The 27,373-nt window shown below is 39.2% G+C and overlaps 1 protein-coding gene across 1 annotated transcript in view; it reads left to right on the forward strand.

The window, feature by feature from the left end:
• HSD17B12 (hydroxysteroid 17-beta dehydrogenase 12) overlaps positions 1 to 16,658 on the forward strand; it is a 163,297-nt gene extending 146,639 nt beyond the window's left edge. The window contains exons 9-11 of the mRNA XM_060018744.1: positions 342 to 407; positions 13,250 to 13,399; positions 13,659 to 16,658. Coding sequence (XP_059874727.1) covers positions 342 to 407; positions 13,250 to 13,399; positions 13,659 to 13,763 — 321 coding nt within the window. The 3' untranslated portion in view covers positions 13,764 to 16,658. The remainder of the gene's footprint in view (positions 1 to 341; positions 408 to 13,249; positions 13,400 to 13,658) is intronic.
• Positions 16,659 to 27,373: the final 10,715 nt, after the last annotated feature.

The following is a 27,373-nucleotide window of genomic DNA, read 5'->3' on the forward strand; positions in this document are numbered from 1 at the left end:
TGGCAAGTGGGGAGGAGGAATGCATCCTTTGTTATATAATAAGACGTTCCTTCTCGGAAAGTCATTTTCTGAAAAAAGAAAAGATAAGAGCCTTTTCCAGTTAAATCAGAATTTGATCTGGATATTATATTTGGTAAGAGAACACTTAATTTAGTGGCAGATAAAGAAAACTTGAGGTTTTGAAGGTTTTTTTTTTAAGGTCTCTTCTGCATTTGAAATGAAAAGAATGATTAGAAACTATAGTGTTAAATGGTTAGTTGATTATTTTTGTTTCCATGGCTACAGATCAGGCAGATTGATGTAATATGTGTGTTTGTGTTCTCACTCCCACCCCCTCCCAGGCTTTTGTAGATTTCTTCTCTAGATGCCTCCATGAAGAATATAAGAGCAAGGGCATCTTTGTGCAGGTGAGTGGAGTTTGTTTCAGTTAAGTATCCCTGTTTTTGTGTGGTTTCCACAGCAACTGTTGCTGTCTTGGCAACGAAAGAAAATCACATTCCTAAGTAAGTGAATGTGACGTTAGCACACCATTAAAGACATGGTTTCTTTTCCTTTATGCACTTAAGTCTAGATTTTAAACAATTTACTAGAATTTTTAAGTGGTAATTTCTAAAGTAGAACTATGCAGCATAAACGGTTGGTGCATAATAATTGTAAGTTCTTATGATCTTATTTTGAGAGAATTAGACTGTCAATATCTCTCAGCTGCCAGGTATGCAAGGAGTGCCATGACTATTCCAAAGCCTCTGTCTAATAATCACAGGAGAGGAGAGAGCTGAATAAAACTGAGTTTTACTAGCACGAGGATGACTGCATACAACAGGATGATATAGGTGTGGTAGTGATCTTTTACTTTTTTTTAATTGTGGTAAAATATACATCACCGAAAACACCATTTAAATCACTTTTAAGTATGCAGTTCAGTGGCATTAAGTACATTGACATTGTTGTGCACCCATTACTACCTTACATCTCCAGGACTTTTTTCATCCTCCAAAACTGAAACTCTATTCATTAAACAATAACTTTCCATTTCCCCTCCCCCCAGCCCCTGACAACCACATTCTACTTTCTGTCTCTGAATTTGACCACACTAGGTACTTCGTGTGAGTGGAATCCTACAGTATTTGTCTTTTTGTGACTGGCTTATTTCACTTAGCATAATGTCTTCAAGCTTCATGCATGTTATAGGATGTGTCCGAATTTCCTTCATAATCCCGTTGCGTGTATATACCACATTGTGTTTATGCATTCATCTGTCGATGGACATTTGGGAGGCTTCCACCACTTGGCTGCTGTGAATAATGCTGCTATGAACTTGGGTGTACACCTATCTTTTTGAGACCCTGCTTTCAGTTCTTTTGGATATGTACCCAGAAATGGAATTGCCGGATCATATGATAATTCTTTTTGTTTGTTTTGAAGAATCACCTTACTGTTTTCCATAGTAGCTGCCCTATTTTACGTTCCTACCAGCAATGCGTAAGGGTTCCAATTTCTTCACATCCTCAGCGATACTCGTTATTTTCTTTTTGTTTGTTTGTGTTTTATAGTAGCCATCGTTATGAGTGTGAAGTGGTATCACATTGTGGTTTTGATTTGGATTTGCATTTCCTCAGTGATTAGTGAGGTTGAGCATCTTTTCAAGTGTTTACTGGCCATTTGGCTATCTTCTTTGGAGAAATGTCTATTGAAGTTCTTTGCCCATTTTTTCATTGGGTTGCTTGCTTTTTATTTTTGAATTGTAGGAGTTCTTGATATAGTCTAGATATTAACCCTTTATTAGGTATATGATTTGCAAATATTTTCTCCCTCTTCGTGGGTTACCTTTTCACTCTATGGATAGTGTCCTTTGATGCTCAAAAGTTTTAAATTTTGATGTAGTCCAATTTATCTATTTTTTGTTTTTGTTGCCTGTGCTTTTGGTGTCATATCCCAGAAATCATTGCCAAATCAAATGCCATCAGGCTTTTCCCCTGTTTTAAAAAAAATTTTTATTGAAGTATTGTTGATTGTCCCCCCATGTTTTCTTTCAAGAGTTTTATAGTTTTAGCTCTTACATTTAGGCCTTTGATCCATTTGACTTAATTTTTATAGAGACCTTTGATTTTATTATGTAGCTAACAGATACAATGCTGTGAAACTACAGTACAAAATACAAGAGGAGGCAAATGTAGAGGTTTTTATGGGTGTCAGTCTCAAATCAGTTGTTGCTCAACACAAAGAAATAATGGTTCACAGTATTTCCATGATTAGGCACATTTTTTAACAATGTCTTGGGAGAGGTTGCAATTCTTACCCCTTTCCTGCTCCTGTCCACGACCTGCCCCCACCTCATCACACATCCAGTGTTCATTATGGCTTTTAATTCTGTGAGCCTAGTATTTTCCTTTTTGCACCCCGAAGCCTCAAACGATCAATCATAATAATAATAGGTAATATTTGAGGGGATACTTTTCAGGAACAATGCTGAGCACTTCATATGTATCCATGTATTTCATTGCATCTCATAATGATCTTATAAGATGGTGTTGATCATCATCATCTTTAAGTTTATGGAAGTTGGGGTTCAGAGAGGTTAAGCCACTTGCTCATGTTGAACTGGACTCAAGTCCAGGTCTGTTTGGCACCAAAGCCTTTGTTCTTAACCACTGGGCTACTTGCTCCAGGCCTTCAGGACAGCACTGAAGACTTATTGGATCTATCTGCTTAGGCAGCCACGAACCAGAAGGTGCTGGGCTGCTTAGTTCCACTTCCTCCCTTATATCTTTAGGGTAAATGTTTCCTCGTCTTCCAGGGTCCGTTTAGAGCCTGCTTCCCCTCAGTCCTTACCTGAGGTCTCCCCCAAGGGATCCTTCAATGTCATAGCCCTTTGGTGTCACTCCGATTTGCAGCTCCACATAAATATAGGGTACCCTGGGGGGGACAGGGTTTTCAAGAATCTTGAATTTTATACGGAGCTACCATACGCTCCCTTTTCCCACTTCCTTGACACCAGTCACTTTAATGCTAATAGTTTGAACCTGCTACGTAGCATGTGTTATATTTTGGTAACAGGAAATCGGTAAAGCACTCGGGAGGTCAGGCATCGTGTGCCACACAATGTGCCATTTTCTCATTCTGATGAATCTATTATATTCACGCTATTAACTTAACAATTTTTAAACACTACTGAGAGCAAGCAGGAATCTTAAAGGTCCATTGTGGGTGACCCAGAGTCAGTGTGACCAGAAGCTGCAAGTGTTTCAGTGACAAAGGGAGTCTTAGGCCTTGTGAGTATAGATGATCAATTTCTCAAATTCCGTGAACAGATAAGACTGTTTCGTCTCTCACTTTCAGGTCTGGTTTCCCTCAAAGATCTTTTCTGCATATGGTCTGCCTATTGATCTGCTGTGACTAACAGCTACTACAAAAGCACATTAGCATTTGTTTTCTGAAATATTTTACTTTGACAAATTTTTATTTTTTCCTAATAATGAATTACAAATGATGTAATTTCATTGATCATTCTCTTCCTTCATAGGAATTCATTCATGGTTTAAACTTAGAATGAATTTGGTGAAAAAACAAAAACTGAAATGTTTGTGAGGAAAAACACAGTTGTTATTTCTGTGTGAACACATCAAACTCTGAAGTAGAAGAGAATCTCATATTAATTCTGACCAAAGGGATTAAAGAAAAAAAAATCTGGTCTAAATGAAGCTCAGTTAAAAAATTATTGGTTTTTCTCTGGTGGTATGTTGTGTCTGCACGTTTTTTTGGACTAGGAGTATTTATCAGCTAGTTTTCCCTTCCACTCCATCCCACATACTGTTTCCTGGGTGATCTTATTAAAAACAAGTCAGATGACGTTGCTTTCCTTCAGTGTCCTCCAGTGGCCACCCGTCATGTTGAGGATTGAATTCAGACCCCACAAGGCCATTGCCTCTTGCCATTCCATCACGCCACCCTGCGTTCCGACCAGAGCGGACACTGTAGTGTCCAGTGCGTGCTCTGCCCTCTGCGGTGCCCCTGATTGGCTCCTCTGCTGGCACGCCTTTGCCCCCACTCCTCTGCAAGTCTCCTCTCCACATCTCCTCCCTGCCCCATTCGCACCGGAGCCTGCAGCCCCTGCCCGTCTTTCAGGGCTTCAGCCTCATTTCACCTGCCCTGGGAAACCTTATCTTGGCCGCTGGGCCCTTGTGGTTACACCTTCCCTTCTGCTCTCTTACTCCTTATTATATACCTCTGCCTGATACTCTCTGGCCCAGGACTCCCCCCACTCCAGTGTATTCTTGAGAACAGGCTTTTTATCGTGTTTGTCTCTGTGTTGCTAATGGCACGTGTAATGTGGGGCATACCAGAGACCTGCCATTTGCTGGCATCACAGAGGACCCTGGCTATGCATGGCCATGCTTGGTGGTACACAGTCCTCTGTTTTTAAGGCTTTTGAGCTTCTTCTGTGGCTCCCATATGCCTCTGGTCTTGAATTTTCAAACTCTATATCTAGAGGGTTTCCAAGCTAATGCTATGATCCAAAATTCAGTTTCTTCTAATCTTTGGAAGGCAGGTGCTCTTTTTAGGTCTGCCTCCATGTGAAGATGCAACAGATTGCTCTTTTGGGAGAGGAAGAGGGTATGGTTTTCAAATCCCAGCTCGTTTTATATTAATTCCTTGTTAATATTTTTTTCTTTGCTTTTTTTCTCTCCCCATCTTTCCCTCAACTTCTTTCCTGTAATTTTTTAAGAGCATTTAAAATTTTCTTCATGAATTCAGATTTGCTAATATATAAGCATTTCCTGGAAACACAAATAAATAGTAGTAACAACATGTGATATAAACATCCTAGAGGTGAATTTTGACTCTGTTGATGTTTGAATAGAGGATAAGAAGTACATTCTTGTAAATCTTATGGAAAGTGTGCTCTGTTGGTGAGAATGATCTGTTCTCATTCTTACCCTATAACTAAAACCCAATCAAAATTATGCCTCTTTCAAAGGGCCAAATCCAAAGTGCTCTGACTGGCTAGTTGGTGGGCCCCATTACCAGGCTCTGTCTCTTAATACTAAGCAAGTAAGAAATAGCTGAAACTAAGATGACATCCTAAAACTATACTCCTTGAACTCTTATTCTGTAAAACTTTCACAGGCCACCTTGTTTCTTTTAAACTTTTTATTTGGAAATAATTTCAAATCTATAGAAATCTTGTAAAAATAAGAATAGTACAAAGTACACCCCAGTACTCTTTACACAGATTCACTTATTGTTAACATTTTACTCCATTTGTTTTATCATTGGGAAGTGAGTTGCATATATCATGTTTCTTTACCTCCAAATCCTTTGGCGTGTATTTCCAAAGAATAAGGATATCCTTATAAATAATCACAATATAGTTGCCAACTTTAGAATTAACATTGATGTAGTATTTTCATCTAACCTACCATCTGTAGTCTAATTTCTGACCTCATAGTATTCTTTTTTTTTTTTGGCCACACTGCACGGGTTGTGGGATCTCAGTTCCCTGACCAGGGATTGAACCCGGCCCACAGCAGTGAAAGCCCAGAATCCTAACCACTAGCCCACCAGGGAACTCCCCCTCATAGTATTCTTTATAGCATTTTTTACCCTCCTGTAAAGAATTCAGTCTAGGACCAGGTATTATATAGTTCTCCTGTCTCTTTAGTTTCCTTTAATCTGGGATACATCCATAGCCTTTCTTTGTCTTTTATGACATTAACATTTTTGAAGAGGACAGTACTCCTCTGCTCTTTTTAATCACACATTTCTCACTTGGGGTTTCTCTGATGCTTCCTCATGGTTAGATTCAGGTTATGCTTCCCTGGCCAAAATGACATATGTGACATCGTGTCCTTCTCAGGGCATCACATCCAGAGACACATGATATCCATCTGCCCCTTATTGCTGATGTTGATTTCGACCCCTCAGTCAAGGGGTTACCCAGTTTCTCTGCTGTAGCGTTACTGTTTTTTTCCCTTGCGCTAATAAGCAGTCTGTGGGCAGACACTTTGAAAACCATGCAGATGTCCTGCCCCCTCTCACAGTTTCCCCTAGATTTAGCATCCAGCAATGAATGACTCTTCACAAACCTGCCTTATGAAGAGCTTTTTGATGCTAAAGAATTCATGAAGCCCTGGGTATTTACCCATTTCAAAGTAAGAAGTCTTAGCTCCCTCAGTCCAGGCTGTGGTTTTATGCAGACCACATTGATTACTGGTGTGCTTAGAGGTGGTGAGGAAAGGATGCTGAGCCTAGTCAGCAGACCAAGGTTTTAGTTCTGGTATCACCCCTCCGTGGTCTAACCCACAGAAAGCTGCTTCATTACCTTGAGACCCGGCCTCCCCCTCTAGCACGTGGGGACACGTGATAATGCATATATAAATAAAACATGGGAAACTCTGAAACATGAGCATGAAGTAAGGAAAGAAACTTGCATTTATTGACTATCTACAATATGCCCCATGTCTTCACCTATTTTCTTATCTCATTTAAGATAGATGTTAACCTAGTCCCATTTTACAGACAGAAAGCCAAGAATCAATAGGAATCATGTAACTTGCCTAAGGTCAGTGAGTGCCTGCCACTGGCCAGCTCTTCAGCCAGGCAGGGAGGAAACAAGTAAGACATGGTTCTGACCTCAGGGCACCCACACAGAGAGCCAGATATTTAAACACATTACGTCGACAAGGGATAGTAAGTCCAAAACCAGAGGTGTATATTTTGTTCCACGTTTCTTCAGTCAAGAAATACTGAGCGGGGACTACTAGGGAGGTGGGGATGCAATAGCAAAAAGACAGACGAAGTCCCTGCTGTGGCAGAGTTTATATTTAGTGGGAAGGAGACAGACAATAGCAAGCGAACGAACACATGAATGTGATTATTTTACATAGTGATCCGCTCTATGAAGGACCTAAAGGAGGCTGCTGTGTTGGGTAATGTGGGGAGGTATGGGGAATTTAGCCATCTGGATTGACCGTGAGGGTTTGAATAACGCCATGATCTGTGCTCTTTCTGCCGTGCCCTCCTTCCTCTCCCCGGGGTGTTACTCAGCACCATAGTTTTCTTCCTTGGAGCTGCGAAGCCAGGTCTCTGGAAGTGCTGTCAACAAGGAGATCATTTGCTAACTGAAACCATCGCATGAGGTTTAGTTTGCCTGACCTTTTACCAGAGGAAAGGTGAGGACACAGGTGGAGACCCCCCACCCCCAGACCCAGAGAAGGCGGGTGTAGGTTTCAGCCGGTCTGGCCTGAAAACGAAGGGGGCTTCTCACTCTTAGCACAAAGATTACAAAAGAATATTTACCATAATGGAGAAATTCTTTGGGCCCCATTCTCTTAAAGTCCTATCTTCCAGTGCTTTGTTGCTTTTTGGTGATGAGAGTTGGTGGTTTTGCTAATTCGGTTAAAAATGTAGTTTTTAGTCAGAATAAATTTAGAAAACAAATCAGACAAATTGAGATGAGGGAGCAAACAAAATTCCAGTTTATTTTGTTAATGAAGATATTTCTCGTTTGTATTTTGTTAAAACATTTTATCGCTTAGAGTAATCATACAGATCTACTGGGCTTCAAAGAGCTAGATAGCTAAACACAGAAAAATTCGCATCGGGACTGAAAACATAAGTCCTCATCCATCTTTCTTGTTAATTGCCAAGGACAATAAAAGAAGGTAATGGCCTGTGTCTTTAGTGCAAATGGAGTCTAAATACAGAGAACTATAAAGCAACAGAAAGATTCTCACAGGAAATACTCATATCTAGTCAACTGCACCAGCTTTGAGAAATGGCTGAAGAATAGTAAAATTAGTCCTGTTGGGATCATTGGACCCAGACCGCTTCCAACTAGGTGAACCCTCATTTTTGTCAGTGATAATGGCTTTTTTCCTTGGCCTTTTACAGCAGTGTTATACCACAGGAGCTAAAAACCTAAGATGTCCTTTAGTCCTTCAAACCACATTAAATCTGTATCCAGAAAGGACTCAGATACCCAGCTGGTTACCACAGTCATTTTCTATAGAAAATGGTGTTCTTACCCCTCTTACAGGATATAAAAACTCAGCCAAGTTTTTTCTTTCTAAATCCATTCTGAAAATTATAAATATTAGAAAACTTAGAAAAGAATTCTAATACATACCAGAGTTTAAATCTCACACTCTTTAACTGACAATTTTTTTTTCAATCCTCATAGTAATAGAATAGGGAAGATGCTATATCCCCCAAGGAAGAAAATAAAGCTCAGTATTTTGCTCACGATCTCACGACTAGTAAGTGGTCAAGTGGAATTTGAATCCAAGTCTGTGATTTCAAAGCTGAAGTTTTCTCCCCACCCCCCGTATCCAGCTTATTCTTTCTCTTACACAGCAGATTCAGTCCATCAGGGAATCTCACTGACTGTAGTTGACCCTTTAAACACATCCACTGTCTGACCGCTTCTCATGACTGCCACCGTGATCTCTTGCCCTGGACCTTTTGCAGCATCTTCCTATGTGGCCTCCCTACTCCCACCTTGATAATAGCCCCACCCCCACCCCCCCCCACCCCAGTCTGTGATCTCTTTAAAGCATAATCCAGGTCATCTTACTCCTCTGCTGAAAACTCTCCTGTGGCTTTTCATCTCTTTCAGAGTAAAACCAAGAGTTCTTGTGACCCACCGTGTTCTGACTGCAGATGTTCCACATTAGCATGTGCCCCCCTACACACACCCCGCTATTTCTCTGGCCTCCTTGCAGTACTCAAACCCTCTGAGCACACTCACACCTCAGGCCCTTTGCACTTGCTCTTCTTTCAGTCTAAGGCTCTTTATCCAGGTATCTTTTTGGCTTGCTCTCTCCCTTCATTGAGATCTTTGCTTATATGTGACCATATCACATACATGTCACCGTTATCCCAGAGGCCTTTCTTGATCACCTGCAGGAACAGCCTCCATCACCTCCACCCTTTACTCAGGTTTATTTTTCTTCTTCCTTTTCATCATCACCTGCCAATATTGTAGACGTTCTTTTAACCATTTGTTTGTAGGCTGTGTGCACCAGCCCCCCTTTCCCCCCACTAAAATGTAAGCTCAGTAAGATCAGGGACTTTGTCCTTGTCCATAACTGTATTCCGAGTGCCTAAAACAGTGTTCTAGTAGGCGCTCAGGAAAGACTTGTTAAATACATGCTGTTTTGTGAGCTAACACTGTTTTCCCTTTTGTCCTTTGAATGTTAACATACGAATTCCACATATGTGGAGGCAGGTCATTTGTAAGATTATCAGCCAGCCAGTGTTGATCAAGGATTCTTTTGTGTAGAGCACAACATTTTACCTCCTTCATTTTGGGCTTAGGTGCTAAGGTTTATACCTAATGTTACTGTGGGGCCTTTGCTCATTGCCATGTTATCAGGGATCTCTGTCCCATCAGAATGATTCCTTTTTCCTAACATTTTCTAGTAAGGCCAAGGGTTTCTACCAATGAGATAATCAAGGGCCCTTTTGTGGAAATGCTCATCTTGTGGTCTGCAAGTGAAATAATACAAACTCCAAAACTAGGCTCTATGCATACAGTTATTCAGATCCTGAAATGGAGGATGAATATACAGACTGAAGGAGAAAAGATTCCCTGAAATGCTTCATAGGAGCCTCAGCCTCTGCCTTAAGAATATGTGCTGATTTCACTGGTGAACTTAGTGCTCAGAAAAGGCAGATTATACCCCGTCTTGAGAATTCCGTGTTGTGTAAATAGACTGGAGCCTGGCGTTCTCTGGACCCGTGTTTCCCAAAGCATGGGTGTGAGTTGTCCTGGTCATTTTTAAATTTGAGAAGGCATACTTAGTACACAGATGACAGCATGAAGGATGTGCTGCTACATGAAGTTAGAAGGTTCAGTGTTTGATTCTTGAATATCTGCCATGCAGCCCTGGGCATCCATCTTTCTCTTGTTCTGTGACATTAAGTTGTAATAACCTTCTTGTTCCTGAATCGAGGCCCCCTAAACTGTTCCCTAAAGACCAGATACCTCAGCAAGCTACTCAGTGGGTGAGAAAAAAAGATACCAAGTTTGTTTTCAGGGATCTTTTCAATAGGCTGAGCAAGGACAAAAAAGCTTTGTTTTATGGGCTGGTTAATTATTTTCAGTTTGGGATTCTAAGTGCAAAGACCAGGGCACTTGCCTGCATGGGCAGCTGTCAAGGTTCACGCTGTTTCCGAGCTGGCAATATTTATAGTGGCAAATTGTTGAGCATAAGAAACTTTTAAAAATTTGTTCTGCCCAAAATACTCCCTATGAAAGTATGGGTATCTTCTTAACCTGTTCACTGTAATGTTTCCCTGCGTAGACCAGAAAAGTGGATTCATTATCATTTATTGGGTTTTTGTTTAACTGTTTAATGATGTACCTAGATGACATTTTGACATATAAGATAAAGATATTTCTTTAAAAAAAAAGATATTTCTTTATTTTTACATAACTTGAAATTCTCCTTCTTCTAAAATTCTGAGTAACTAAGACCTGTAAACTAAGACTTTGTTTAGACAGATAACCTTGCTTAAGCTCTAGACTATCTAAAATTGTGGTTTAAACTCTCATGCTACATTGTCAACTTCCTCCTGTCATTAATTTTGTGGGCAGCAGCAGTAGAAAGGGACCCCAGTACTATATTCAGTGCTGTCCATAATGAAGTGTTCTGTTGCTAATTCATTCAGTAGATCGTCTTAGCACTCCTGCTACATGCTAGGCAATGGCAGTGGCTAAGCATTGGCAATATAATGGTGAATAAGACTGTGTCGTCACAGAGCTTATGCTCTAGAAATCGATACTGTCGGTGATTGGATCTCGTTTTCTGTACTTAAGTTTAGCCTTCCTTCTGCCACTGCTTCACACATTTCCACTGTTTGAACCGTGCTGGCTGAACTACTGCCGTTCCATGAGAACATCCTGGTCTGTCTCCTTTTCTTTGCCCCTGCTGTTCCCATTACAAAATGTTCTTCCCTTATGTGTTTACCTGGCAAATTCCTCCACATTATTAAGACTTAGCTCAAAAGTTATTTCATCTCTGAATCCTTTCCATCCTCTGCTAGGCCATGTTAACTGCTTTGATTTTAAACCACTGTAGAAATAAATACCCTTTCCAGAATAGAATGTACATGCGTCTGTTGTCCCCACCTCAAGAGCCAGGACCTTCTCGACTAGCTGGATGGTTTAGCTGAATGATGAGTTTGTTAACTTGTGGCACCATCAAGTGGTTCAGCCAAGCAGTGCGACTTCATTCTTCTGCAAATCAGAACAGTCTGATTTGTGCCACATAGAGAGGGAGGGGGGATTAGAATACCTAATTATGTAATTGGAAGGTATAATGAGTGGACCACCTTTATGTTGAGAAGCTCAATACTGTACAGTACTCTTGGCAGGCTTGTGATCAATATATGGGAAGGTTTTTGTTTTTGTTTTAATCTTTATTTTTTTTTGTAGCCAGGAAACCTGGGTCATAGAGGTGTGATGGGGTTTGCTTACGGCCCTTCACTGCTGGAGTCAGAGTATATGCAAACACTCTCTTTGCTTTGTTTGCTGCTCAGCTTGAACAAACTTTTCTTTCCCTACCCATTGGCAGAGCCTCATGAGCTCTGCATTTCATGTTGTACGTTAGTCTGGGATCTCTCTTTGGTTTGTGCTCTCATATACTGGATCCTTGCAGCAACGTGGGTTTAAAAATAAAGACCTGCTGGACCAAAAAAAAAAAAAAGAATTGCTTTTTAAGTGAGGAATAAGTGTACACAAATTCTCAAAACCAAAAGTCACCTAATCAAAGTTGGCCCAGGTATTGAAGTACTTTGGGGAAGTTACTTTACTTAGTGGGTTTGTGGCTGCAGGGACTAAGAAGGAGAAAGTTGGAGAGTAACAGTGGTTAGGCCCTTGGGTTCATGGTTCTAACAGGTGGGCTAAAGTTTCAGCTCACCTGTTAAGGAGGGTGACTCATACTTGGGAATGGGAAAAATACAAAATAAAACAAAAGAGATATGGGAACTCCCCAGCTCTTGGCAGGAAGAAAATCTATAGTTTGGAGTACATCTCAATTTTATTTCTGCCTTTAGTAATGAAGTTTTTGATTTTGACCACCATGTGTTGAAACAGATCCTCTTCCTTAATAGAAGTTTCATTGTAATTTATACCCCTTCCTTTCATACATGTCAGATAAACAGAATACATTCACTCCTTGGTGTATAACCATGCCCAAGTAATTTCAAACTACAGAAGGAACCGCTTGTGTCATGACTCGGGAGTCGTTGTAATAGGGTTTCCTTGCATTCTGTGTTGAAGCATATCCAAAATATAGCAAGCATAAGAAATAAAGAAACAGCTCCCCTAACCTAAAAGGTAGTGTCCAGCTTTGCATCCCACACCACTTCCGTGAAGCGTCTGTTAGTTACCCAGGCTGTTTCCATACTGTTATCCCGTCTCCCCCCAACAAAGAAAAAAGAAAAGAGTGGTGGTCCTATCTTATCAATAGCAAAGTTTATAAAACTCAGAAGCAGAATGGTAAGAAACTAGGGAAGAAAAGTGGTAGCCGAAAGCTAACATGAAATGTTTATTTTAGAGGGACCAAAACTGATAGAACAAGCTTAATAACCATAAAGTATGGAGGAAATTATTATTATCTCTTTAGGGGCATAAAATGTCAAAAATCTCCTATGTGGTGGTTCTGTAACTATATTGTTTAGTCAGAGTAGAAAGCACCCACCCCAAATCTCTGCTCTCTAGATTTGTTTAATGCCTTCTTTTTAAAGACTCAAAAAGGTATGTTTCTGCTTATCTTTAATACTTTCTCTAGTCTCAAACTCTGTTGTATTGACAGACTGTATTTTTTTGCGGTATGCGGGCCTCTCACTGTTGTGGCCTCTCCCGTTGCGGAGCACAGGCTCCGGACGTGCAGGTCCAGCGGCCATGGCTCACGGGCCCAGCCGCTCCGCAGCTTGTGGGATCTTCCTGGACCGGGACACGAACCCATGTCGCCTGCGTCGGCAGGCAGACTCTCAACCACTGCGCCACCAGGGAAGCCCGACAGATTGTTTTTATACAACTTGTTTTATGCTATCGTTTGTTCTATCAAGGTAGCTTTTAGATAGCTGCTTCTCTTTTTCTTCTCTCTCTCTAAAGATACAAACTTCAGAGTTTTTCAGAATGTTTCTGCCACTAAGAGCAATCAAACATCAGTGTGAATTGAGTTTGTGGCCTTCCTAATCAGTGGCATGTTTTTTTTGGGGGGGTATGTTGCCATTCTAGAGTGTCCTGCCCTACTTTGTAGCTACGAAACTGGCTAAAATTCGAAAGCCAACTTTGGATAAGCCCTCTTCAGAGACGTTTGTGAAGTCTGCCATTAAAACTGTCGGCGTGCAATCCCGAACCAACGGATACCTGATCCATTCTCTTATGGTATGTAGATTTTTAAGTTCCAAATCAGTACTTCCGTTTGGGGTTTTCTTTCCCATCGAGTCACAAAATAGTATGTGGTATATTAGCATATATACATTGTCTAGACTTACTAGCAAGGCATCTGTTTTCAACTGTACACCCAAGAACTCTAAAATCTACCTGTAAATAAAACAACAATATAGTAAAACATAAGATCATATGTTTCAATTGAGTTCAAATTGTAAGCCTTAATTGCATATCTCCCCATTTCTTTCCCTAGGCCTCAGTGATCTCAAGCCTGCCTTCCTGGTTGTATTTTAAATTGACCATGAATTTAGGCAACTCCACCCGGGCTCGCTATCTGAAGAAAATTAAGAAGAACTAAGCATTGGTAACTGTGTTGAGTAACTTGACCAGATGTTCCAGCCTAGGCATGTTTGCTGCAAGGGGCCCACCATCTCCAAATCTTCAGTTGTCATGTTAATTAACAGTTACTGATAAAGCTAAATGTCATAATTGAGAGGAAAGCAGAGTTGCTTTCAGGAGTTCCTGACATATATTCTGGATGCTACCAGGAGTTATTTTGAAATGTAACATAAATGCCCCTATCAAATAGATACAGAACTAACATTAGCAAGAACTGCTTACTAGGAAGGAACACAATTATAACAAATCACTGAATGATAGAGTCAGATGTAAGGCTTAAGAGTTTCATCTGGTCCAAAATGCCAATGATGATTATGCTTGTATTTTCTCTGAAACATACTTTAAAAAGTAACGGCCAGCTATCCTTTTTTGTTTTGAACACTTTGAGGGAGTGGGGGTTAATTGATTTACTTATGGGAGGATACACTGCTATTTGCATAGCACTCTGTAAGGTTTTCTAAAAGTATGTCTTGGTTTGTACATTTATACGGAACTTTCCTTTCTCAAGGGTAGCTAATGACGTAAAAATAATGATGAAACACAGAGTTATTTTTGACACATGCCCACTAAAATATGCTTTCCTCTAATACGTATGCCTTCTCAGTTTAAATGTATGTAAATACTGAATGCTATATGGTATGATTTATAAAGGTAAATGGGCCAAAATGTACATTGATGGGCAGCTCCATCAGTGCCACTAAAACTCTGACCCAGCAAGGTGGCCTGCTTGGACCCCAGCTTCTTTGTTTCTGCACTGCACCAATACTGCTCACATATGTGACACCAGGCTACTCTTAGAACAATGATGATATAGAGTAGTGGCATTATACTTTTAAATAGGTACCCTATAGATATTGATACAATTAGTTTTAATAAAAGATGTTATAACCATGGTGTTGATTGAAAATATATTCCTTTGGTGCTTGAAATTAAGCCCATTTTTGCACTGGTTTAATATAAATTAAGACTTACTTTTATTCTGCTACATAACTTGTTTGGGGAACTTGCTAAGAAATTAATTCAGTGTTGTGAAACATGCAACACAGAAGGTAGGTCTTTACCTAGGCTATGGTTCCCAGGATCTGAGATTTAAGTATCAGGAAATCTGCAGATAAATAAATAAAATTTTTAATTGGGGTATTTAAGTGTTTCTAGCTTTTAAACTTGCCAGCTAAGGACATAAAACAAAAACAGAAAAACCCAAATTACCATCTGCTATTGGCATTATTATATAAAAGAAAAGACATTTTAGCATCCCCAAAATAGGAAGAACATAATCTCAGAATAAAGAATAAATTTAGCTTTACGAAAAACACATTGCCTTTCTCTCTCTCTCATTTTGTTGTAGAAATGGTGAAATCACAATGACCTGGGCAATATATTATTTGCTTTCACACATTTGTTGGTTAATTGTTGTGGTGGTGGTTTTTGCTGGACAGTTGGTAGAGAGGGGGAGGGATTGGTTTGCAAGTATACAAAATACTTCGCCTTTTATCCCGTCTAGAAAATAGCTGTAATCTGGCTAGGAAATCCCTTAGCAAGCTCAAAACTTCTGAGCTGTGGCTTTGACTGCTTCAGCTCAGCAAGTATCCTCTTGTATTCAACACTCAAGGTTGAAGATGATAACATGAAAATCTATGTTTCCAGGCACATGAAAGAAAAATTATACTAAAAGAGAAACCAATGTTCTCAAAAACCTTCAAAATTGTGAAGCATAATTTTTAGACTTAACTTTATATTGACTTGATTTTATAGTCTGATGTGTGCTAGATAAGGTTTGAACTCAAAGAGCAGAGTAGAAGATTAGTATTGATGATTACTGTAGAATCAGCTCTCCTCACAACATAGAAAACTGGGTTTTAATTTATTGTTCTTTCATTGTCCTTTCAGTACAATAGCATGGGGGAGGGAGGCCAGGAGAGGAATTGCCCTGCACACAGAATGATGTGTGCCATTTTGATTTGTCCTTATGTCAGGCCCATGTGCACTGGCAATAAATAAAGATGATATTGGTCTCCGTTTCCTCAAATGTGGTCCTGCCCCAAAGAGATGAATTCTGAGTTCTCACTTGATATTTATCGCATCAAAATACAATAGAAGTGAACTTTATATAGAGTGAACATCAATGCCAATACCAGTACGAATGGTGCTGATTCAGTGTAAAAGAGGAGATTTACTGTGATAATAATACCTTATGAGAATGAAATGAGCTTAAGTAGTACTATAATTTCTGAAGTCTATTGATACCAAAAATTACCTGATATTTTGGTGGTCCTGGATTTTGCTACTTTGCTCTGTAGTTTACCAGTATCAAAGCAAATGATCAAAGCTTTTTATTTAATATGTTAGAAACTAATTAATTAAATTTTAAGGACTCACTACTTTGTGACATTCCAATATTTTTAGATTAGCATATTTGTTACTCCTGATGCAAAACATATAAGTATAGACAGAATTAAAATTCCCTTGTGGAAATGTAATTCTTTCTATTGAGATTTATATGGAAACATCTAGAAATGGAACACTGTCTAGCATGAACACAAACTTAATAGATGAAAAAAATTTTAATGTGATAAACAGCATAGTACAACTTTGACCACTCTCCTTTACCTGTGTCACTGAAAAGCAAGCAAAATGGGTACTACAAAAGGTAATCCCAAAAGGATGTAAAGCCAGCTTGTCTTCCCTGTTATAAAAGTTTCTAGACAAACTGTTGTGTGCGTTTATTGAATGCCAACCATGTCCATTTACGCTTCTGGATGCTGGAGAAACTACAATGAACAAAGCAGATAAAAAATTCTTAACCCCAGTTGAGCTTACACTTGAACAGGATGTGGGGCGGGGGAGGGACCTGGGGGGGGGAGCAAATGAGGGACAGGTAATAAACAAAAGGAATAATAATAATATGCTGTGGGGAAAAATGAAACAGGGTAAGTAGGATAGGGAATCAATGTTTGTTGGGGTAGGGGTGGGAGGCTTGTGACATTAAATAAGGTACTCATGGCAGACCCAGAGAGAGGTGGCATTGGAGCCATCTTGAGCAAGACCTTTACCTCCCTGGGGGAAGAGCATTTCAGGCAGACCAGCCTGTGCAAAGAGCCCAAGGAGAGAGCATACCTGGTATGTTCCAAGAATAGCTAGGAGTACATACATATTGAAGCACATTCTAGGTGAGCTATTTCTGGAAGAGTTCAGAGATCTTGCTTTAGTTTAGTTATGACCTTCTAGTATTAAATCACCTTTACATTCTTGATCTTATTTCACTATCTTTATTTACTGTGGAATTCAGTTTGCTGGTATTGTAGTTAGAATTTCTGCATCTATATTTAAGAAATGGGCTTGCAGTCTTTCTCATACTTGTCTGGTTTTCATATCAAGATTATAACTTCATTAAATGAGCTGGGGAGTGCTACCTGTTTTATTTACTGTGCTCTAGAAGAATCTGTAAAAGATTGGGGCAGACTTTCCTTTGAAAACTTATAAAACAATCTGGTCCTAGTATTTATTTGTGGCAAGATTTTCAACTACTTATTATGTTGCTTTAAAAATAATAAGACTACTCAGGGTTTCTATTTTTTCTCGATTCAATTTTGAAAAAAAAGTTTTGTTCTAAGCATATACTCATTTTTTTCCCCAAATTTATTAGCATAAAGTAACTTGAGGAATTTTCTTATTTTTTAAACCTCTGCTAGATATATATATCTATTTCTTTTCCCAGTATTGTGTCTTCTCACTTTCTTTTCCTTGACCATTTTGCCAGAAGTTTGTCTATTTTATGGTCAAGTTTGTCCTTGACCATTTTGCCAGAAGTTTTTAAAGAACCAACTTTTGGCTTTGTTGATCCTCTCTGCCTTTTTCTTTTCATGCTCTCCTTCTTTCTGGAGGTTTATTCTGTTATTTTTCTTTCATAAATTGGACATTTAATTCATGTTCAATGTTTTTTTTTTACTCTGAAATAAACATCTAAGGCTCTAAGTTTATCTTTTACTACATCCCACAATTTGTGTGTTTGTGTGCACAAATATGTATGTACACAAATGTATTCTCAGTGCTAATATTAAAAATTTAAAATTATGATTTCTATGAGCTATGAATTTTTTGTTTTTAAAAGCACAAATTTAAGTTTTTGTAAATGTATTTCCTTTAAAAAACATATTCGTGTCACCATTAATAAGACAACTTTATATTATGTGCATTCTGATATGATGGACTGAAGGTACAACGTCACTTACGTGGTATTCCTGGAAAAAATGTATAAACTGAACATAATCAAGAAGAAATCTTTTTTGGGCTTCCCTGGTGGCGCAGTGGTTAAGAATCCGCCTGCCAATGCAGGGGACATGGGTTTCAGCCCTGGTCTGGGAAGATCCCACATGCCGCACAGCAACTAAGCCCATGCACCACAACTACTGAAGCCTGTGCGCCTAAAGCCTGTGCTCTGCAACAAGAGAGGCCACCGCAGTGAGAAGCCCACGCACCGCAACAAAGAGTAGCCCCCGCTCGCCGCAACTAGAGAAAGCCCGCGCACAGCAGTGAAGACCCAATGCAGCCAAAATAAATATAAATAAAACAAAATTTATTAAAAATATATTTTTAAAAAACTAAATTGAAGGATATTCTACAAAATAACCAGCTTATACTTGTCAAAAGTTTCAGATTAAAGAAGACTAAAGAAATGTGACAAATAATGCAAAACACATGATCTTGGATTGGATCCTGGTTAAGAAAAATTTTTTTTTGCTATGAAGGACAATTTGAGCCAATTTGTGAGATTTGAGTATAGATTAGATGACAGCATTGTATCGATGGTAATTTCCTGAATTTGATCATTGTACTGTAGTTACTTGAAAAAAAGTTGTTTTTAAGGAAATACACACTAGACTATTTAGGGATAATGAGACATTATATATGCAACTTAAACTCAAAAGTTTTAGAAGTATGTATACAGAAAATGATAAAGCAAATGTGTTATTATGTTAACATTTGGAGAATCTAGGTGAAGGGTACATGGGAATTTGTGCTGTTTTGCAAATTTCCTGTATTTCTGAAGTTATTTCAAAATAAGTTAAATGTCTTGTTACTAATTTCTAAATAATTGCATTGTAGTCAAAGAACATGTGAATATGACATAGCTTGGGCAGGTTATAACCTTTCTCCACCTCAGTTTTACCTTCTGAAAATGGGAATAATAATAGCTCCTATCTCATAGATTGTTGAGAGCATAAATTAATATTTTAGAAGTGCTCAGAATCCAGCACAGCATAAGGTAAATATATATATATGATATATATGAGATAAATAATGGTCCCCAAAGGTATCAGGTCCTAATCCCTGTACCTGTAAATGTTACCTTATATGGAAAAAGGCCCTTGCAAATGTGATTAAGTTAGGGATCTTGAGATGAGATTTTCTTAGGTTATCCAGATGGGCCCTAAATGGAATCACAATATTCTTAATAAGAGTGAAGCAGAGAAAGATTACAGCCGGAAGAGGAGAAAGCAATGTGACCACAGAGGCAGAGACTGGAGTATTGCAGCCATAAGCCAAGGAATGCCATCAGCCACCAAAAGCTGTTGGGGGCCAGGAATGGATTCTCCCCTAGAGGTTCTGGAGGGTGCAGGGCTCAGCCAGCCAACACTTTGATTTGGACTAGTAACTGAATTTGGACTTCTGGCCCCCTGAACTGTGAGAGCATAGTCTTATTTTAAGCCACTGGGTTTGTTACAGCAGCAATAGGAAACTTATACAAATGTAAGCTTTTTATTATTACCTTTTCTTAAAAGTATTATTACTTTTTCTTAGAAGTTTTTTTGTGACATTTTATGTCTTGGTACAGCCAATTTTTTTCATGTGCCATATTTGCTTAAGAAGAATGTTTATTTTCTAATTGTTATTTTTCAATATATGTCCTTTAAGTCATTTGTTAATTGTATGCATATCTTCCACCTCTTTATTAACTTTTGTCTGCCTGACCTGTCAATAATTGAGAGAAGTGTTTTGAATTCTCTCACTGTAATGACGAATTTGTCAAATTCCCCTGTTTTATCATTTTTACTTTATACATTTTGAGGCTGTCTTTTTAGGCAAATAAAGTTTAGAATTATTTCTTCCTGGTGAGTTGAACTTTTTTTTGTCATGTACTGACATCCTTATTGCTAATGGTTTTTGTCTTAAAATATGTTTTCTGTGATATCAACTTAGCTACCTTTGCTTTATTTTGGTTAGTATTTAGCAGTATATATTTTTCAATTCTTTTCCCTTCTATCTTTCTACATATTTGTGTCTCGTAAGCCAAATAAACCTGGATTGGGGGTGGGGGATTGTTTTTCAATTTGGTAATCTCTGCTTTTTACAGGCAAGTTTATTCCATTTACATTTATTATGATTCTTAAAACATGAAGACTTCTATCATGCTATTTTGTGCTATTTGTTTCTTTTATGCTTCTTCTCACTTTTTGATTGGCTCAATTTTTCTTTTTTTAAACTCCATTTCCCCCCGTACTAGTTTGGAAGTTTTACACTATGTTTTCCTTGTCTTTACTCCTGAACATTTTCAGTGCATATGCAGTACAACTGAAAGTTGTCTGGAATCATAACCCCTTCTTTAATAATATACGGTCTTTAGAACATTATTATTCTGATCAACCCTTTCCTGACTTAACATGTTTTTGTGGACCAGTATTTTAATTTGTTTTTTTTAACTATAAATTGTGTTTTCATTATTTTATACAAATATGTTGGCATAAAATAAATAACATGTTTATCACTTTGCACACCTCTTGCATCTCAGACCTTCCCTCTGGTGCATGTCATAGTTTAACTGGCACTATTTTTTCCCCTTTGTTGGTGGTATATTTAAAGTAATGGTGTGACTTAGAATTGATGGCATTTTAAAGTTCACCTGATCATTCCACTGACTTCTGACATTGACACCTGATCACCCATTCCACTGACACCTGATCATTCCACTGACTTCTGGCTTCCACTGTTAGTGTTCAGAAGTGTCAGTATGGCATTCTTCTGTAGGTGATACGTCTCTGGCCAATTTAAAGACACCGTTTGACTTGGTGTTCTTCAGTATTATGATAATGTATGCAAGTGTGGAATTTTGAAAATTTATCCTGCTTGGTTTATACTGTGCTTCCTGTATCTAAGAATTCATGTCTTTTATCTTTCTGAAAAATCCTCATTGTCTCCATCTGCCTCTCATGTGTCATATCTTTATTCTGTCTCTTAACCTCTCGTTCATATTTTCCATACTTCTTGTCTCCCTGAGCTGCATGCTGCATAATTTCTTTACATCTACATTCCAGTTCTCTAATTCTTTCTTCATATATTTTTATCTGCTGTTAAAGCTATTCACTGCTATTTTAATTTCAGTTGTATTTTTCATTTTAAAAAGTTCTTTTAAATTCTTGTTTAAATTTGCCTGGTCATTCATAGTTTCTTAGTGTGTGCTTATTTTAAAAATTCAGTTTTAAAAGTTAATGAAAGTATTTCATACATTGGTTTTTTACATTCCACATCTGGTGATTCTTCCATCTGAAATTCTTAGGAGTCTAAATCTGTTTTTTATATTTTTGCTCTTAGCTGGATGTTTGTTTTCTTCTGTGTTTGATATTTTTATTTTGAAGTCTATTTATTTGATTTTAATCTGGAGACGAATCCGGAGGGCTAAATTGGGAAGTTCTGCAGAGATGAATGTTTTGTTTCTGTCTGTCAACGGCCTAGGCCCTCTACCGCGCGGCACCACTCTCTTTGAGGTACCTGACGATGCAGGAATCTCAGGCTTAGTTCTCTCACCTTGTAGTGATTCCAAGAGTTACTCTCCTCTTACTAATGCTGATTGGGCATTTCCCTCACTGATTTATTTTCCTTACTGCTCCCTGCTTCTAGCTCTGGTTTCAGTTTCTTACACTTTTTTCCCTTTTGGTTTGGTTTGTCTTCTGCCTTTAGAGATACCATTTTTATTTCTTGTGAGTCCAGCCTTGCATTAAAATGTAGAGTGGTTACAAATTAATTTTTAAAGAGTTCGCATAAACGTTCTTTTTTACATTTCTTCTAGTTGGGGATTCAGTATGATATAAGTTAATAGATATACGACAGAACAACCCAGCGAAATTCAAATTTTCTGCAAAGAACAGAGGAACCATACAGACAACTTACGACTAACATTCATAGGGATTTTGTGGTCACTCAGCATGTTTGTCCTAATTTAGCCAAAATCTAGTTGTATTAGTTAGCCGAACTGCCAGAATCCTCCATTAAGTTTTCCATTTTTTTCTTTCTCTCTGTGCTTGGATATCTTATACTGACTGTCACTTTTTAAAATTAATAGACTGTATAGAGCAGTTTTATGTTTACAGAAAATGCGTGTGATATAACCACCATTATAGTATCATAAAGAATAGTTTCACTGCCCTAAAAATCCCGTGCTCCATTTATTAATCCCTTCCTTTCCCCCGACCTCCAAACCCTGGCATCAGTGGTCTTTTTGTTGCCTCTATAGTTTTGCCTTTTTCAGAATTCTATAGTTGGAATCATACAGTACATAGCCTTTTCAGACTGGCTTTTTTCACTTAATATGCATTTAAGCTTCCTCCATGACTTCTGAGGGCTTGAGCGCTCTATTCTTTTTATTGCTGAATAATATTCCATTGTACAGATGTACCACAGTTTGCTTATACTGAAGGGCATCTTGGTTGCTTCTAGTTTGGACAATAATGAATTAAGCTGCTATAAACATTTGCGTGCAGGGTTTTATGTGGACAAAAGTTTTCAGCTCATTTCGGGTAAATACCAAGGAGCGTGATTACTGGATTATATAGTAAGAGGGTTTAGGTTAGCTCAACTTAGCTTCTTTTCTATTGACCATCTTTTTTTTTTTTTTTTTTTTTTTGTGGTACGCGGGCCTCTCACTGTTGTGGCCTCTCCCGTTGCGGAGCACAGGCTCCGGACGCGCAGGCTCAGTGGCCATGGCTTACCGGCCCAGCCGCTCCGCGGCATGTGGGATCTTCCCGGACCGGGGCACGAACCCGTGTCCCCTGCATCGGCAGGAGGACTCTCAACCACTGCGCCACCAGGGAAGTCCCTGACCATCTTTTAAGTTCACTAATCCTACCATACTGAAGATACATTCTGCTGTTAAATCCATGTAATATCAGGTATTAAACATTTCATGTCTGGAATGTTCATTGGATTCTTTAATGTAATTTCTAATCACCTATTTAAACACTCCCTTTTTCATATTTTGTCCGTTTCCTCTATTTTTATAAATATTCCAGTCGTTGCTTTAAAGTCCTTGTCTGCTTACTCCTACATTTGGATTATCTGTGGATCTACCTGTTTTTTCTCTTGATGAGCAGTCACATTTTTCTGCCTCCTTGCACGTCCCATAATTTTTAAAAATTGTATGCCAGACATTCTATATAAAAGAACCATCAAGACTGAAGTCAATGTTATTTTTCTCCAGGGAGGGCTTGCCTCCTTGCTGGTAGATAGGGTGGGTATTGAGCTGAGCTAGGGTTAGGATGCCACTTTAATTAAATTCAGTGCCCCATAGTTTGAAATGTCAGCAGAATGAAACCTGTCATATGATTCTTGTGGGCTCCTCATTCTCAGAACTTGGTTTTTAAAGCATAGTAAGACTGAGAGGTTTTACCTTGTCTTTCCATCCCAGCCCTCTATCCTTCTGTGCTGCCCTAGTACTCAGCAAATGCCTTGTAGGGCAAACTGGTTATGCATTTGAGAACTCTTCTAGATTCCAATCTATCGTGCCATCCCAATGGCTGTCAAAAGGTCTGTTGGATTCTCTTTCCCCTTGTAGAGATGCCACTGTCTTTGGCAAACCCAATTCTCCATTGTCATGCTTGGAAAATGTCCCTGGGGAACACTCTTGCACTGCTGGTGGGAATGTGAATTGGTTCAGCCACTATGAAGAACAGTATGGAGGGTACTTAAAAAATACAAATAGAACTACCATATGACCCAGCAATCCCACTACTGGGCATATACCCTGAGAAAACCAAAATCCAAAAAGACTCATGTACCAAAATGTTCATTGCAGCTCTATTTACAATAGCCCGGAGATGGAAACAACCTAAGTGCCCATCATCGGATGAATGGATAAAGAAGATGTGGCACATATATACAATGGAATATTACTCAGCCATAAAAACAAACAAAATTGAGCTATTTGTAATGAGGTGGATAGACCTAGAGTCTGTCATACAGAGTGAAGTAAGTCAGAAAGAAAAAGACAAATACCGTATGCTAACACATATATATGGAATTTAAGAAAAAAAAAATGTCATGAAGAACCCAGGGGTAAGACAGGAATAAAGACACAGACCTACTGGAGAACGGACTTGAGGATATGGGGAGGGGGAAGGGTGAGCTGTGACAGGGCGAGAGAGAGTCATGGACATATACACACTACCAAACGTAAGGTAGATAGCTAGTGGGAAGCAGCCGCATGGCACAGGTGCTTTGCGACTGCCTGGAGGGGTGGGATAGGGAGGGTGGGAGGGAGGGAGACGCAAGAGGGAAGAGATATGGGAACATATGTATAACTGATTCACTTTGTTATAAAGCAGAAACTAACACACCATTGTAAAGCAATTATACCCCAATAAAGATGTTAAAAAAAGAAAGAAAAGAAAATGTCCCTGGGGAAGAACATAGCCAGCTCACCTAGCAAGGGTTCTTTCTTTAGAATTTTAGTTAAGCTAGTCCTCATTGCATCCCAAAATCTCCAGTGTCTTCAAAGAAAAACAAATTATAATTTACTTGTTTATTTTTTCCATTATAGTGACTGCTCACTACTACCACGTCCCACCCAGAAATAGAGGCTTCACTGAGTTTTTAATTTTAATTGTTACATTTGGTTCTTTTTAAAACCATCAAAAATTCAAAGCTAGTTTTAAACTATACTTATGTTTTTCATTCTTTTATTTATTTCAACATATTAAACATCATTATGTTGTGTATCTAATAGTTCCAATAATTCAGTAGTTTTTGTAGATGTTTCTACTGTGTCTGCTGACTTTTGCTAATGGTGCTTCCTTTCCCGGTATTTTTATGATTTGTGTGTGTGTGTGTTTATGTTCATTAGACCTATATTGGAATTATTCAAAGTCTTACTGAGTGTAAATTTTCCTGGCAGGATTTGTATTTGTTTGCATCAGACATGAGGGCACTACCAATTTTCACCTGCCTTAAGTTAAAATTCTCAGCCTGTGCAGTTGTTGGTTTTTGTTGGTCTTGGGTTTGGGGGAGTGGACAGGGGAATTGTATAAACGGTATTAATTCAGCCTTTAATCCTATGTAAAGTTAGGCTAGTGGCCATGAATTCTTAGGGAAGAGTTTTCCCTACCCTAAGTTAATGCCAAGACAAAAAAGTTTTCTTGCTGTTGGCCTCTGTGAGATTTCTTTTCTGCACCCCCTCCCGGTACGTACTCCTTCCTAGGTCCCAGCTTTATGCAGAAGGTCTCTGCTACAACTCCCCTTCACGAACTTTGTCTCCGTCCCGTCCCAAGCCACCTCCCCCCTCCCCCAGGAATATCCAAGCAGCTGGCCACCCAGGAATGTATATGTCCCAGCTTACTCATCTCTCTGGACTCCTGTTCCCACATTACTCCTGGAAAAGATTTCAGAGGAAATCTTTTTTGCACAGGCCAATTCATTATTGAAAAACATTTTATCTTTTATTTGTAGGTGTTTTATACCAGATACCCCTCGGGATCTCCAACCTAATTTCTAAAAATGGAAGCTCTATGTGCTTTCACTACATGGAGTCAGATTCTCCTACCTAGTGTACTATTGACTAGCTCATCTCTGCAAAGCCACTGTTCTGCCCCTGAGAGCACAATGGTGCAAGACCTGGAATAATCCTTTCAGACTCATACCTTATAAATGTGGTTTCTGCCCAGCAAGTGGTACTAGAAGTATGAAAGCTATAAGGCCACTTTTAACATGCCCAGTTTATCTAGAGTGTTATTCCATGCATAGGAATGATTTAGGCTTACTATGTTTTTTTATTCATGCACGCACCCTGATGCAGGTGTTGGCTGCATTTGACAAGTGGACAAACCAATGGTGGTTGCCAAGCACTACACAACCTATGGAAAAGCTGTAAGTGGAGCCTCAGATGAATACTCTGTTTAACAGCTATGTTGTCTTTCGTTCTTTCCGGGCAAAAGACAACCTAGGCACATCAATTTAGCTTTTATGCCTCCTTACATAATGGATTTGCTTCTACCAAGTGGATAATTTATTCCTAAGGCATTAGGGGACTTATTCCACTAATCGTTAACTTAATAATTTCCGGTACTTTTAACTTATTCAGTAATAAGTTTTTGTTGACTGTTTTCTGGCCAGCATCCTAATCACTTGAAAGAAAACAGTCCCTGCCTTAGGACACACCTAAGGACAAATGGACCAATACTCTGGTTTCTCTTTAGATCACATAAATCTTTCACCTTTTTAAAACAAATGGATTTGACAACCATTTCAGAGTATCCTATGAGATGGAAAGTAATGGAGAAAGGGCGAGTGAGTATTTAATGTTAATCATATACTTCATACCGTATATAAATTAACATTTAATGTTTATTATGCCTCTCAAGGCCTGCATGATCTGCCTCTTTTCTACCTCATCTCAAAAAACTCTTTCCCTGGGCTTCCCTGGTGGCGCAGTGGTTGAGAGTCTGCCTGCCGATGCAGGGGACACGGGTTCGTGCCCCGGTCCGGGAAGATCCCACATGCCACGGAGCGGCTGGGCCCGTGAGCCATGGCCGCTGAGCCTGAGCGTCCAGAGCCTGTGCTCCGCAACGGGAGAGGCCACAACAGTGAGAGGCCCGCGTACCGCTAAAAAGAAGGGGAAAAAAACAAAGAAAAAAAAACAACAAAACTCTTTCCCTCACTCTCTATTCCTACAGGAACTGTTTCTCCGATACTCCCTATCAAGTAGTGTGGTAGAATGATTGCAAAAATGGCTTCAATACTCTACTCCTCCCAGCATCCATACCCTTTGCAATGTGACTTTACAACTCCAATCAAGAGGTGAAGTCTATTTCCCCGCTCCTTGAAACTGAGCTGGCTTGCTTTGGCCAAGAGAGGTCTTGTGTGTTTGCACACACCTCCCCTGACACCACTATTAGAACATACCTGGTGAGCTTGTTCAAGGATGAGAGACCACATGGAGCTAAGGGTAGTCTAGAACAGCCAACCACCAGCTGCTAACCCACCATCTGAATTAGATCCAAATCAGAACTCCCAACCAACCTAGGACTCAACATACAATGGGGATATTACTCCACTAGTTCAGGTCCCCCAAGATAGAGTCACATATAAAATACCACACCTGTAATATCTGTTTTTTAAATGTCTACCTTCCCTGCTAGACTATAACCTCCACGAGGGCAGGAACCAGGTCTGTCTTGATCACAACTTTGTCCCCAGCATCTAGCACAGTGCTAGCTACAGTCAGTACTCATTATTAGTTGATTAAACGTGTATATCAGTGAATGTATGAGCGAATCTTCACACAATCCAACAGATGAGGAAAAC

This window comes from Delphinus delphis, chromosome 8 (assembly GCF_949987515.2).
Source record: "Delphinus delphis chromosome 8, mDelDel1.2, whole genome shotgun sequence".
Classification (NCBI taxonomy): domain Eukaryota; kingdom Metazoa; phylum Chordata; class Mammalia; order Artiodactyla; family Delphinidae; genus Delphinus; species Delphinus delphis.